A 15853-nucleotide genomic window follows, 5' to 3' on the forward strand; every position below is an offset into this window, starting at 1 on the left:
CATGTGGTCCTGTTCGGTATCACAACTTGGCTTCTCCAAAATGTAAAAAATCTCTTTGGTGTTGCACTGTACACATACTATAAAATTCTGATTTTTTTTTCTTTCATATGTGCTCCTTGTATCATTTGGTTTTTTGGTGCTCTTTTGGAGTTTCTAAGTGTCCTTTTTTGGAAAGACATCTAAATTTATCTTGAAAAAAGCTTGCAGAAAATATAGATTTTTGAGAATCACCCTTCAATCTTTTGGTTTACTTTGCTGGATATAGCAAATGATGACAAAATAAACATTTGAAACAAGATAAATGGTCTATGCTTAATTTCATGACGTGTGTGATCAATCGCGATTAATCACAGAAAAAGGATGTGATTAAAAAATTTTAATCGATTGACAGCCCTAATATATACAGTATATATATATTATATATATATATCGCGATAGATAGATAGATAGATAGATAGACAGACAGACAGACAGATAGACAGATAGACAGATAGCAAACAAAATGGCATAATGCTGGAACCATGGCTCTGTGGTAAGCACATGTGCTCTAAAAGATTGAGCTGTGGTGCTCATGAAGGCAATAGGTTTAAATCTTCTAAATCTTCCTGTCCTCTCCTCTTTATACTACTCATATCAATGAGTAAAAAAAGAAAAACAAATTGGTGTCACAAAGAAAAAAAAAACAATCATTGGGACCAAAACATACAACCTTTATAAAAAAATAAAATAAACAGAAAAGCTATGAGGCTTTCAGTAATGTGAAATTAAAGAGGAAATAAGCATTTATCTATAGTTCCTGATTGAAGCCGGCATGTGTTGCGTGTGCTCACTGCCCACACTAACAGTAATCAATAGGCAACATAACGAACACAATGAACATGTCTGAAGTGAATCATGACTCCCTCACAGTCTCACGGTAGGTATCCACTTATTCATTAAAAAGATGAAGAAACAAATTTCACAACATTATGAAAATGTTGCTCTTCCCCTCCTCTTGTATGCTGTGATTATTTTAACCCTCTGGTGCACAGTGGCCACGACAGCAGACAGATTGTCTTAAAGCAGCATTATGTAACTTTTGGCGCTCTAGCGGTTAATAAACAGAACTGCACATATCCCGCGGAAGAACATTCCAACCGGAGCTACTTCTCTAAGTTTATGTCTATGGCGATTCACGCAGGTATGTGTTACTCCGCAGTGGTGACGACCCGACCAGGCTACAATAGTCCAAATATAAGTACTTATTATAAGTGTACCGTAGTGATCCGGAATAAGACAAAAACACGGTTTGGAAGATGAATTCATGATGTACTCGCTCATTATATACATTTTGCAAATTTTGAACACAGAAAAAGTTACATAGTGCTGCTTTAACAGCCATTTGAGAGGGTGATGTTACAGCTGCACCACCACAGGCAATTATAATTGACCCAGATTAACTTCTATATATATGTCAGTATGCTATCAAAACATAAATACATTCAAAATGCCTGCCAAAAGTGGTGATGCACAAAGTGAAGAAAAAAAATATTGCCATTATGTTTATACCAGTAGCCATTATGTATATATCATTTCAGAGAAAAAAAAAAAAGGAAATAATTTTTTTTTCAGTGAGATTTGTGAATCAAAGGGTTGCACAATAGACAAAAAGGGCAAAAAGATCCTAGAATCTCACAAATTTCTTTACACACTAAATAAATGGTCCAAAAAAGGATGATTATCAAAGCCCTAAAATAAAGCGTAAAAATATAATCAATAAAAAATAAAAATAAATGTCATGTTTAAATGTCATGAAATAATGTCACATGCAAAAACATTCAAAAAATAGGCAGCTTTGTCTTCTTGCACTATATAATTTGTTGTTGTTTTGTTGATTTCGGTGTGAAGTACGACCTGAACGTTTCCTGACAGTTTTCATGCAATTGGCCGGCTTATCTCAGTGAATAAATGAGCTCTTAGCAGATCTGACACTGACTGTCACCGAGCACGCAGCCAATCAGGTGACCTTTTCAAAGATCAGAACGGTTGGTTACGGCTGCATTTATTAATGCCCTCTTCAGGAGGTGATCTCTCAGAGAAAAACCACAGGGTGCCCTAAACAATGTCGACCAATAACAGTGTCACTACCACCATCTGGTGCTCTAGTGAATAAAAAAAGCTTCATCAGCAATCAGAGGGTTAATAATATAACAATAGAGGGGAGGAGAAGCAAAAAAAAAAAAAGTCCTCCAAGGTCATGTGAAAAAGAGGAATCTTTTTCCTCCAGATCCCTTGGACGGAGAAACGGTGTGGCTCATCCGAAATGGGTATGCTTTGTAGATTAGGTCTTGGACTAGCTCTGAGCCCTGACCTTGCCAGCAACTTTGGCTTGGATTTCTACACGGATGAGATTCGGGGAGGAAAGAGGCACAGAGATTTACTTGCATTAATTCACCTTAAAAAATGCAGACGGGTTTACTCGCCACAGCAACAACAGCTGCGGGTCCCGAACCTCTGTGGTGAAGGGATCTCGCATTAATTTGTTAGTTTGCGTTTAGTATGCAGCACATGACTTTACAATCAAGGAGACCACAGTCTCAGGTGAGTAAGCGTGGAGTGGTAAAGGGATTGTCTCTTTGTGATATTCTTTACTGTGATACAATCTTGCCGTCAGAGGGGGGCAGCTGCATACTTCAAATAACCGCCAGTTAACAATCAGATTATGGTAAACAAGCGTGGATGTTTGTGCCGCCGTTTTTTCCTGGTTGTTAACAAATGCGCGAATAGGAGAAGGACAGGAGATAGAGAGAGAGAGAGAGAGAGAGAGAGAGAGGGAGGAAGTGAGACAAAATGAGTGCAAGATGAAAGAGAAATGCAGCTGCCTGCGAAATAAGCACTTATGAAAATCATGATTCCTTCTATTCCTCTTTTGCCAGTTCTGCTGAATGCCAAGGCCACGTCAAGGACATGATATGCTCATTTAAGCTCATCGCAAAGTCATTATACATTCAGGATTACAAATTAGCTTAGTTTGGGGCCTGGGTCATTAGTGAGATAGTGAATCTTTCTGCTTTGTGCGTGTATGTGTGCGCGTGAACGCATTTTAGTTGGCCTGAAATGAATATTCAAGGGTTCAATACAAGTTAAGGTCAATTTAGAGCATTTATGGCATAATGTTGAAATTGACTCATCCCTCATTTTCTTAAAAAAAAAAAATCATGGTTATGAACAACAATGAAATTAAAAGGGGCCAATTTTTTATGATTTAAAAGCAGAAATGTGAGGCGTATCATTTTATAAAAGCACTTACATTTAATTATTTTGTTAAAAAAATGTGTGTATTATTTGAATTGTTATTTAAATAATTTTCACAGTCATTTTATGGCTTGCCATGGCAGGAAAGTTGTAAAATTGCACATAATTTCACATAGAAAAGCTTAGTAGGTGAGCTTTTCACACAAAAATCATGTTAATACGTTTATATATTGTGGCTATTCTATTGAAACAGTGAGTAATTTAATGTTTAGAAATTGGCTCCATTCATTTCCACTTTATTTCACTTCACTGTAATCTTACTGTTTTCTTTTTAGAGAAAAGGAGGGACAAATGAAAATTAATTTCTGTAGCAATCAAGATTATGCTGTCGACTAAGCTCGTACTGAACCTAGAACATTTCTTAAAGATATATTATTGAAAATCAGCATTAGGCAGGTCAAGCTTATCGTTTCAAATGCAGACATTACTCTTGAACATGAAATGGGGTGTTAAAATCGAGTCAGCTGTTTTGCTTTGCCACTAAACTCACTATGATATATGACCACTCCCCACAACCGTTCCTGTGTGCGATTGTATCCGACACACTCATATTACACTGCTGACCTTTCAATTGCGGAAATGCACTCCAAAAATATCAAACCGGTTCATATCTGTATGTAAAACGGCATCGAAGGGTCCCGCAGAGCAACGGTCTAAACACGGGCCTATCTCTGGAGGGTTCATGGGTAAATCATTCCCTTTCACATGCTTCGGGCCGACCTGCACAGCCTCTTCAGTGGACCAGAGAGGTGATTAATCACTAGCCCCTTAATCATGCCCAAAGGTCCCGCTTTAATTAAAAACAAAGTTCTCTTTTCATTATTCCACTCCAACTGAAAGACGATAAGACCCCCTTCCCCCATAACATATTACAGCCGGGGCCCCCACCACTGTCTCTCTCTCATCAGGAGACTAAGAGACTGCAAAGAGTGATGAAGAAACATACTAAAGCCACCATCTGAGCCAAAGAGGAAGCCACAGAGATTTAGACCTGTGGGACAATAAATTGTAAAAATAGACAACATAACCACAAAGGGTCATTCCGCGTCAAATCAAACAAATGTCAGAAGCTTCCCGGGCTCAAATTTTGATTTTGCTAATATTTTTTTTTCTAAAGAATGATAAACATGTATAGTGATGAAATATTAAATGTCATGGATGTGTATTTACTGAGTAATCCACTATTTTGTAGAGGTGGGTCAAAATAGCCATTTTCACCTGAGATTCATAGCCAAATTACAGGGGTGTAAATAATGACTTTAGAAAGATGGCAGCCTCATAATGTTATTTTTACAGAGAGATTGGTAGGTCTGTTTGTAAAATCTGTTGACTTTAGTGATATTTGTTGCATTATGTGCCAATGGTGATCATTCAAATTGGGGAAAGAGCACTTTTCAAGTTATTCTCCAAAGTTTGCATGCCTGTAACTCAAGAAGTATTAAAGGGGTCATATGACGTAGCTAAAAAGAACATTATTTTGTGTATTTGGTGTAATGAAATGTGTTTATGCGGTTTAAGGTTCAAAAACACATTATTTTCCACATACTGTACATTATTGTTTCTCCTCTATGCCCCGCCTTTCTGAAACGCATCGATTTTTACAAAGCTCATCGTTCTGAAAAGCGAGGTGTGCTCTGATTGGCCAGCTATCCAGTGCGTTGTGATTGGCCTAATACCTCAAGCGTGTGACGGAAATGTTACGCCCCTTACCATACTGTAATGGCGTGTCCCGGTGCGACGAGACAAAACCAATAAAACCTATTACAAACGAGGCATTTGTAGCAGAATTCCCTTTTATATAGTGGGTATTAACAAACTTTCCTTTGGGCATCTTCATTTTTAGGGCCCTGTCTGGTTCAGTTCCAGAGATACTGGAATTTCAATATGGCTGCAGTAGTAAAACTAAATCATTAAATTGTACACATTTTCAGTGATCAAAAACCAAATGTGGGTCACTTTGCATAAATATGATACTTCTTTTCTTTTAAAGAGGAATGTCTGAAGAACAAATAATGTTGAAACTAGAGTTATATCTTGTTTCTTTCTGTCAAAACAACTGCATTGAACTTACCTGGCTGAGTGCCATAAATATTATTTTTCCAAAGTCTGCGTGCCTATAACTCAAGAATTATTAAAGATATTGCAAAATTATTTTAGATTCTAGTTCTTAATAAATGTTTATTTTGGAATCTTCAATTTCAATATTACCCACTTGACAGAAGGAAATAAGATACATTTCTAATTTCACCATTTTTTTTTTTCAGACATTCCTCTTGAAAAGAAAATAAGCATCATATTCATGCAAAGTGACCCGCATTTGGTTTTTGACCACTGAACATGTGCACAATTTAATGATTTACTCCTGAATTTTTTTTACACCCCTGTAACTTGGCTCTGAATTTCAGGTGAAAATTGCCATTTTGTCCCCCGGTACAAAATGGTAGATTACTCAGTAAATATACATCCATGACATTTAATAGTTTGGCTTTCATCACTATACATGTTTATCTTTCTTTAGAAAAAATATTAGCAAAAATCAAAAATTTGAGACAGGGACCTCCGGTTGAGTTGACACAGATTGACCCCTGAAGTCTATTACAGAAAACACCTGCTGATTTAGTTGTGTGTTATAAGTACTCATTTCTTTTGTGCAGGTTATAAGCATTTCTTATATAAGCTGTGCATTCAAAACAAGCTGAGAACTGTGTTTCAGAAATGACCTGTCTCTAAGCTCCGCCCCTCTTGGCTACTGTTGCTAACTCAGACAAGCATGATTTTCAGTACATTGTGCTGACAAAGAGGTAAAATTGATTGAATATTACTGTTACAAATAAGAATCATGGCCCGGTTGCATGAAAACCCTTAAGTGGTTTGACATTAGGGTCTCCCTAAGGGGGGAAAAATCCCTGAGGCAAGGGCTTTCTTTAAGAGTTTTGCAACAAAATTCTGTTTATACATCTTAGATAGTCTGTGTGGCAAAACTTGGCAATAGAGACCCGGTTGCTTTAGTTATAAAATCACCCACAATAAACAACATAACAGACCAATGACTTTTTAAAGAGGTTTCATCTTTACTACAAAAACAGCTAAACTACAAAATTTGTTATGGAGATTATTATTAAAGAGGTCTAGGCAAACGACATCCTGTGGGCTAACCAGCTTTACAGAATTGGAAACAAGAAAATTTAAACCAAACCACACCAAGGATAAAAAAGCCATTCTTTTATTAGAGGGAAAAAGAAGAAAACATCTAAGACTGCCACTATAATCCATCAGTCACTCTTGCGCATGAGACGAAAGCCTTGCATGAGATAATTAGCCTAATTAACTCAAGCGCACAGTGGACGTGCTAAAATATATATGAAAACAGTTGTTGATTTAATTTTTTTATTTGTATAGCATTGTTCTCATTGTTTCAAAGAATTACTTTCACTATTTAGAATACCTTATTTTGATCAGTAAAATGAACCTGTGCTTGAATTCAGCAGATGACTTAAGGGAGCTTTTATTTATTATTTTTATGGTAAAATGGTCACATACTGTGGGACTTTTTTGCAATGCATAACACATGTTAAAGGAACACTTGAGTGATTAAGGGGAAATACTTAATGATAACTTTAGAATACTACAAGTGGAACCTTAGGCTTTTTCTAGCATGAACTTACACTGAAAAAAATGATTTATTGAATTTACTATTTTTTTAAGGTAAGTGGTTGCAATCAATTTATTTTAGCTACATTTAAATAAACAAATTTAGTTGACTAACTTTCAACTTAAAAAAATAAATGTAGCTAAAATAAATTGTTTGCAACCATTTACCTTAAAAAATGTATTATTTTTTTCAGTGTATGGTTTTCTTAACTTAAGGGCATTGTTGCAACAGCAACGGATAACATTAGTGTAAGTACTATTAACACTTTAGTTCCCTTTCAGTCGGTCACTCTCGACGTCACGTCGGATGACCGACGAATTGGGATCTCGCTTAGAGAGACCAATCCACTTCGAGTGTAAACTAAACGGGCCAATGCACATTGGCATGCGATTATTGCATCCAGCTGCTGCTGATCACAGCGTGAGTATAAGTAGGCAGCAGATGCAGCGCATATTCAGCTTTTCGCTTCGGAGCCGAGCGGTTCTTTCGTTCTGCTCCTGACCTTCTGCGGAGAGAGTAGACTACAGTCAAGCACGCTCTTCGTGGGCTCTCGTGCTGGTGGTACGGCGCTTCAGCGGCGGTGGTTTTCCCGTGTCGAGTGGGTTGCACACATCAGGCTGCACTACCCCCTGTTTGTGTTGCAGATGATCATCTCCCCTGTGCGCCTCAGCACGCTAAAAGAGCTTTTTCCCCTAAAAGAGCAATTTCGGGTGCGTCTTTTTAAAGACGACGTTGCGTGGCAAACTTGACGTTACGTCTTTGTAAAGACGATGTGGGTCTTGCTATAGACAATGTATCACCCGAGCGTTTCTGGATGCGGTCGTTACCTGGCGCTGGGTGATGGTCACGATCGCTGCCTCTCGTGCCTGGGCATGAAGCACGTGAAGCACGCTTTCGTGGATGACTCATGCTCCCATTGCGGGGGTATGACCATCTCGGAGTTGCGGACCATGCGGACCAGACTGCAAGGGGGCGGAGTGACCTTGCCACTGCCTAGATCTGGGGTTCCCTCTGGTGGCAGCCGGGGGTACCCTTTTTCTGGCAGTGGGCGGACTGGTCTCACGGTCACGGTGAGGAATTCCCCTCCTACAAGGAAGGGGATGCCCGAACCAGCCGGCACTTCGAAGCCAGCGGAGCCCTCGAGAGAGCAGGCTGGATCCTCCCGGGGGATACCACCTGTTTCTTCCGAGGCTCCCCCCGACGATCGGATGTCGATTGCAGCATCGGAGGGTGAGCCAGAGCTTTCTGGAGAGGAAGATTCAGCTGCGCTGCTCTCCTCCGGGACTGTAGCAATGCCTGAATCGGATCCAGAAATAATGGCTATGCTTTCCCGGGCCGCCGTAGGGGTAGGGCTCGAGTGGAGACTTCCACCGTGTCCCGAGCCCTCAAGGTTGCACGATTGGTTCTAGGGGTGGTCCGCGCTGGTTCTCAGCGCCCCACCTCGGTGCCTTTCTTCCCGGAGGTGCATGAGGAGCTCAACAGGTCGTGAACGGCACCTTTTTACTGCCGGAAGCCGATCTGCTGGTTCCTCCTCCCTCACCACCCTCGATGGTGGGGCAGCCCCCTCCCGGGTCTGTAGGTACTCGACTGGCCAGCGATGCGTCGGTCATCCGACGTGACGTCGAGAGTGACCGACTGAAAGGGAACGTCTCGGTTACGTATGTAACCCTCGTTCCCTGAAGGAGGGAACGGAGACGTCACGTCCCGTCGCCACAGCTCCTGTACCACCGCTGAGCGGCTCCTCAGCGAAAACCTGAATATGCGCTGCATCTGCTGCCTACTTATACTCACGCTGTGATCAGCAGCAGCTGGATGCAATAATCGCATGCCAATGTGCATTGGCTCGTTTAGTTTACACTCGAAGTGGATTGGTCTCTCTAAGCGAGAACCCAATTTCGTCGGTCATCCGACGTGATGTCTCCGTTCCCTCCTTCAGGGAACGAGGGTTACCATACGTAACCGAGACGTTACTATTCACACTTAACTTACCTACTGATTAATGTGTAATGACATTAAGCTAGTAATATTAACAATGGAGCAAACTGACACGTCTGTGATTAGTTACAATAAAAAAAAAATCTAAACAAAAATTAAAAGCAAAAAAACAACAAAATTGTTCTCCTTATATTGACATTTCTGTTGAAAATCTCAATATAATTTATAAAAAAAATGTAATTATCACTATTCATAATAAAAATCTAATTATGTTCTTTGCTCAACAAGGCTCCAATTATTTTATCAAAAATACAGTAAATTCAATAATATTGTGAAATATTACAATTTTAAAAAAGTTTTTCTGGTTCCAGTCTTCAGTGTCACGTGATCTTTCAGAAATCATTTTAATATGTTGATTTGCTCAAGAAACATTTCTGTCATTACTAATTAAACATATTAATGTTGAAATCATCTTCAAAGTATAACTGCTAAAAACAGTTGTGCTGATTAATATTTTTGTGGAAAATATAGGCCTATTTTTGGGGGGGATTCTTTGATGAACAGAAAATTTAAAAGAACAGCAATCATTTGAAATTTAAATCTTTTGTAACATTGTAAAAGTCTTTACTGCTTGTAAATTCATTTATTATTATTATTATTATTATTATTAATTACCAAGTACCATTTTATAAAAGCATTAAGGAACTTGTATTAGAACATACTCAACATATTAGAAAATTAAAATGCAGCTGATCAGAGTGCTGAACTTCAGGGTTTAAAGGGGTCATATGATGCGATTTCATTTTTTCCTTTCTCTTTAGAGTGTTACAAGCTCTTGGTGCATAAAGAAGCTGGCGCCGATAGCCTAGAGTAGAGTGTGTGCGCTTAACTGCTGTGGCTAATGGCTAATGCATCCCTTGGAAATGTCTGTCAAATCACTGAAAATGTTATTTTATAAAGCAGCTCGTCTTTCATCTTGAGTCACCTGGCGGGGAGGATACGGTGAGTTCAGATGTATGATACAGTTCTCTAATTAAACGGAAGCCGTGTGTAGGAATATATCTGAGCTCCCGAAATACAGCGTGACGAAATTCACTGGAATATTTGCCTGGGATGGTAAATGTGGTTATTTCAGCATGGATGGGCACAGATGTAAAAACCCGACATGTGTGTCAATCACCTCAAATGCATCTTTTTTTGTGCCGTTGTCTAAAGGGTAACGTGTGTAAGAGTGTTCAAATTTATAAAAACTTTCACAGCACTTCAAAGCTCCCTGACCACTCTAGCTGTCTGTTCCTATGTAATAGACAGATAAAGGCAATTACGATTCAATTCGTGCGAGCCACCAAGTGGTCCCCGTTTTCCACAAAAACCAGCTGCAGCTTAAAAGAAAAGACAAAAGTGAGCCCAAATGTTAATGGCGAGCCACGTGTTTCTTACTGGCTCAAATCAAAATTGCTTGTGAAACTTGCTCGTATCTTGAACGGATACACGCTGAACGCCACATCTAGGCCCTTGCGACTATGAAGAGAGAATGTGCATATCAAAAAGCTTTCAGCAACCATGTGCTCTCTCAGGGGATGAGGGTTGAGAATGTATTATGAAAATTGATAGGAATAAGAAAAGGTTTCTTACCTGATTCTGGATCACCTGTGGAAAGAAAAAGTCAAAAGTACAAAGTCAGAGGCACCGTTCCGGAACGTGGTTAAAAGATTACAGATGCATAAAACAGAAGCTCTGCTCATTCTTTTATCTAGTCACATTTTTGGTCCTTACAGAAATTAAATCGCTAATATCTCAAGACAATCGAGACTTTTTGAACTGGCTTGCATACTGATTTAGATGAGAATATGAATAACGGCATCTTAAAACAAGCTGGCGCTGTTATGGGGAGAGCACAAAGGGAAAAAAATGGGTCGAGTTAAAAACAAAGAAATTAAATCGTAATGGATTATGAGGTCCTATTCATCACACCAAAAACACATACTCTTACAGTATATAACAGTATAAATTGTTTTTCCCAATGACAGAATACCTACAGTGTAAGTTCTTTTAGTGAACACTGAAACATCACTAATTTGCATAGCACATTACTCACATTGAAAGAATTCATTTTGCTCTGTTTGCAAACTATGAATACAAAAGCACTGTACTTCCACTGGCAGCCAAAGCGGCTGTAATTCTGAGGAAACCAAATGAATTTGTGCTAGTAGTGATGGTGTGTGCAGGAGGCTCCCTGAGTAAAAAAAATCGATTTGTTTTATGTCTTAATCAAACACTTCAAGTGTATAACCAATATTTTATAAATTCAGAGGAAAAGTAGGTCCGCCTAAAATAATTATGTCTCCTCTAAGTGCTCTGTGCACATAAATGATATCAACCAGAACATCAAAAGAATTTGGCCAAAAGGAGAATTTACAGAACAAACATATACAACCGTGAGTTTCTGTGATTTCTCTACAGGTGTGGTTTTGTATGTTGGTTTCAAATCTCAAAAGGTTGTCTTCAAAATCTATTCAAACTAAAATCCCTATATCATAATATTTTTGTAATGGCTATTTGGGCAACAAATGAACACAGTACAACTACACTGACATTCAAATGAGGGTAGACTAAATAATGATAGTAGATTTTGGCTGAAAGATTGACAGGGTCAAAAACAAGTGTGTCAGGTCAGGACCGGCTTGTCACGTGAGTTTTATATGTTCTGTTATGCATTCAAATACAGTTTCTAGTTTGCCAAAACAATAGTTGATAACACTACTTATATACACCTTTGTATAATGCATTATAAAAGTAGTTTTAATGCATTAATCATGCCTTGTAATGCATGAGCTAATTGTATGATCTCATGAATAACTGTAACCACAGTTATAATGCATTATACTTATCTATTCATTGCTACACCTATTTTAATGCATTTTAACTTTGGTTATAATTAATTTATAATATATATAATATAATTAAGTTCTGTGATTCAGGATTGTATTTTATCTTTCGAAATAAAATTACCTTTTCAAATCATTATCAATAAATAGCACTAAAGTCATATTATGTTACAAAATGCCCAGCTATGCCAGTTACATGAACTAGAATAAAAATATGTGACAGCCCCCATTTCTCATACATCTAATTTCATACTGATTCCAGCAGAACATGTTTGACAGACCCACAATTTCTCCATCAACGTACAAGATCCATAATTTCATGACAGTTCATCTGATGGTAAGGTACTGACTTAACTTTTGCAAATATATTTTTTTTTAATCAAAAAAAATAATAATAATAATTTAAATAAAATAAAATAAAAAATAAAATAAAATAAAATAAAATAAAATAAAATAAAATATCCGTTTGTGTTTCTATCAGTGACTACAGCAGTTATTTCAGCAGGTCAGATGCCCTGTGGTTTACTCGCTCTCTTAGATTATATACCTCTACAGTAAATGATTCTTAAGGCCTGGAAAAAATAATCTTTAGCACTGCTCATTTCATGTTCATGTTGCTAAACTAAAGGGGAACTCACGGCAGAGACAGTGACAGTAACATACTGTATCAAGACTCCAAAACGCCAAGATCAATGCAAATATATATTAAATAGCCTTTGAATAATGTGTTAAAGCTGTCTCAGTAAAAGCTACGAGCTGTTGTTAACGAATGTAATTACAAACATGCTTTTAGTAAATGTCACATTTTCCCTACTCCATATGAGCGTCTGCCTCAGCTGGAGTCATGGGAAATGATGAATGTACTCACTCTCTAAGTCCAGCTGGCAACAACAGGCAAAGTGCTGCCAAGATTAGCCATCGTAAAGAGAGCAGTCTTGTTGTTAAACAAGTACATTTGCCACCTGAAGCAGACATTTATCATTTAACGATTTGTCGGTAGTCTGTCTTTACAAATATTACAGTTAAAAAAGTGTGGTGATAATATATAAGCAATACAAAATATATATTAAATAATATACAGTCAGGGATAACATGCTGCCAGACATATGCAGACGGCTTTAAAATAAATAAATAAATAGTTAGAAAATTAATAATAATAATAATAAAAAGTTATTGTCCCCTTCTGAATTCTTGAAGTTTGTGGACATTTGTTAACACTGTACGAAATGATTTTGTTGTGGATTGCAGCAGTAAATACAGAGAGATTCTGGTGGTAAAATGGACAGAAATTGTGCCCCTTTTATTTCTTTGGTGTTCAAAGTTTCAATTATGTGATCTTCAGGTGTGAAGAAAGTATTTTTCAAATGTCACTAGGATGAAACTGTTCTGCAAGGAAGAGTGGGTCGCAAAAATCCTCTGCAGCAGTGTGAACGCTTAAAAATAACTGCAGGAACTGTTGCAGTTATTGCTGCTAATAGGAGTGTAACTAGTCACTGACTCTAAAGGGGCGATCTCTTTTTCCCACCGGGACACTGGTTGTTCCATAACTTTAATGAAAACATGAAATATATATAAAAAAATGTATGCTTTATGTTTTTGGTTGAAAATATGATGACATTTAATATAAAACTATGCAAATAAACAGAAAATATGTCAATGGACAAACATGTAAGGGCTTTTCACATGTGAAATAGTTAACCCTGGGTCATTCTACACCCTGGGTAAAGGGAATCCTGGTTTATCTTCACGTTTCACACTGCTTATAATCTACCTGGGGTTAACAATTAATCCTGGGTATTCGTAAACTGACATTTCACACTTTACATTTCTAAATCCCCAGTTAACGTTCTTATTTGCAGCGTCAGTGTCATTGATTGGACAAATGCAGCATGTGACCTGTTTACATATGGCTCTAGGACTGCGCATTTTCATGTTATATATTGCAGACTGTACTATCAATTTTTTCCTGAACTGACTTTTCAGTGAACTATAAAGGTGAAAATAACCTTTATAGTTCTTTTTCTCTCAAATTCACACATTTTCAGTCACCATTTTATATTTTCCTCTCAAACTCTAAAACAACTGTTTATACCCCACTGTTTCCGTGACTGTCCAAAGCATGTGAATATGAAGCACGCAATTAGGTGTCTGTTGCTAATAATCTAATTGTAACATCCTAGCATCGTATTCTAACAAAGAGGTGCTAACCCCGCTACTAAATTACTAGTGTGAAGCATACTCTTTCATACTAAAACATACTTTTACATACTGTGCTTCTAGTTAAAAGCAAGGTTTAGAACAACGATAAGCTGGGGTTAAAGTCATGGTACTCTCGTGAACGTGTGTCAAAGACTGACACGGAAGAGAAGAAATCATTGAATAAAGTCATTATTTTTGGCTTCTTTGTGCACAAAAAGTATTCTCCTAGCTTCATAAAATTAAGGTTGAACCGCTGATGTCACTTGGACTATTTTAACGAAGTCTTTACTAATTTTATGGGCCTTGAACGTGTCAGTTGCGTCACTGTTTATGCAGGGTCAGAAAGCTGAATGAAGGAATGAAGGTCTTACAGGTTTGGAACGACATGAGGGTGAGTATTTAATGACAGAATTTTAATTTTTGGTTGAACTATTCCTTTCAGCGCCCAGTACTGCAGTGTGCCCATACAAACTCTTTCTAGGTAACTTTTAATCGCAATCGCAAAGTTTAATTGCAACATATAATCATTGCAGTTAATAGTGTTCACCGTCTGTTTGATTGCGTGTAATTTGTAACTAACTACATGATCCTTACTGTACATTTCTGCCATAGCCACCACTAATAACCTACTCCTAAATATAATGTAGAAACTTAAAATTGTCTGTAAAGCTGCCTTGCAACGATTGGTATCTTGAAAAGCGCTATTCAAATAAACTTGAATTGAATTTAATTTTCAAATAATTCAATTTCTGACACACAAGTCCTTTGTTCTTTCTTTCACTGAAGCACAAGATGCTCTTTAGATCATTCTCAAATCATGCTGAACATCATGATCATCAGGTTTTACATAAACTCCTGGAGTTCATGCAGTTTGAGTCCTGCTGTCTTTATAGCAAAAGGGGGCATACTAAATAAATTAAGACTCATGTTAATATTTTACTTAGCTTTCACTCCAAATGTAATGCTGCTAATATAATTTGTAATGATATAAAACATAATTTTCACTAGTGGTCTTGAATGTCTGTTCAGTATACATTTATGTATATATTAATATATACATCTCTTCTGTTATGGTAGAAGCAAAACATACTTTTATCTTTTCAGAAGAATGGAAGCTATCTGAAAACTTTTAACAGACATTTTTGTCAACGTCGACAACAGAAAGCTAACGAAAAAAGCAAAAGAAGAGCTAAAGCCTAACCACTAGCTGACAAATGTGTTTATTTTCAAATAAAAGCACTCCACACTGCTGCCTGTCATGAGGGTGGGCGCAAGTCTCTAGCTGAAGGTGACACTTTGCTGCGCTGAATTAGAAATATTTTGATTGAAGAGATGGGAACTCAACATAAAGTCTGGAGTTGAATCAAGGCACCATTACAGTACAATGAATTCAGGCAAAGTAAACATCATTGGGACGTTGTTGCAACCATGAAACATTACTGTTTACCAAAACATTTTCTTTCCAATTAGCAGCTTGGGCTCATTACTCTAGTTTTGGATGAATAGGCACATTGAATAAGTGACATCAGGGGTTCAACCGTAATTTTATGAAGCTCCAAAAATACTTTTTGTGTGCAAAGAAAACAACTAAGAGAGATGAACTATTGAGAGATGAACGTTCCACGTCAGAACGCCGGCTCATGTGTCAGCAGCACCACACGCGTCGTGGTTCTCTTGTCAACGAGTGGCAGAGACCAGGGGCGTAGCAGCCATTTTAAAAGTGTGGGGGGGGGGGCACTTTATTTTTATCAAATAAAGATATTTTATGCACTATTTCAGTTACGCTACACTTAAACGATAACTTTTATCTTAATTCTTAACAGTTGGACAAAAAAAAGTGTCTTTAAAAACTATTGGAACACACTGCCTTTACCTATACAACAAA

The 15853-nt window shown here is 37.7% G+C and overlaps 1 protein-coding gene across 1 annotated transcript in view; it reads right to left on the reverse strand.

The window, feature by feature from the left end:
* Window positions 1–15853, reverse strand: part of nrxn2a (neurexin 2a) — a 431782-nt gene that overhangs the window by 306981 nt on the left and 108948 nt on the right. Inside the window, exon 7 of the mRNA XM_016532627.1 lies at window positions 10517–10531. Coding sequence (XP_016388113.1) covers window positions 10517–10531 — 15 coding nt within the window. The remainder of the gene's footprint in view (window positions 1–10516; window positions 10532–15853) is intronic.

The sequence above is a fragment of the Sinocyclocheilus rhinocerous genome, unplaced genomic scaffold, assembly GCF_001515625.1.
Source record: "Sinocyclocheilus rhinocerous isolate Xijiao unplaced genomic scaffold, SAMN03320098_v1.1 scaffold253, whole genome shotgun sequence".
NCBI classification, from domain to species: domain Eukaryota; kingdom Metazoa; phylum Chordata; class Actinopteri; order Cypriniformes; family Cyprinidae; genus Sinocyclocheilus; species Sinocyclocheilus rhinocerous.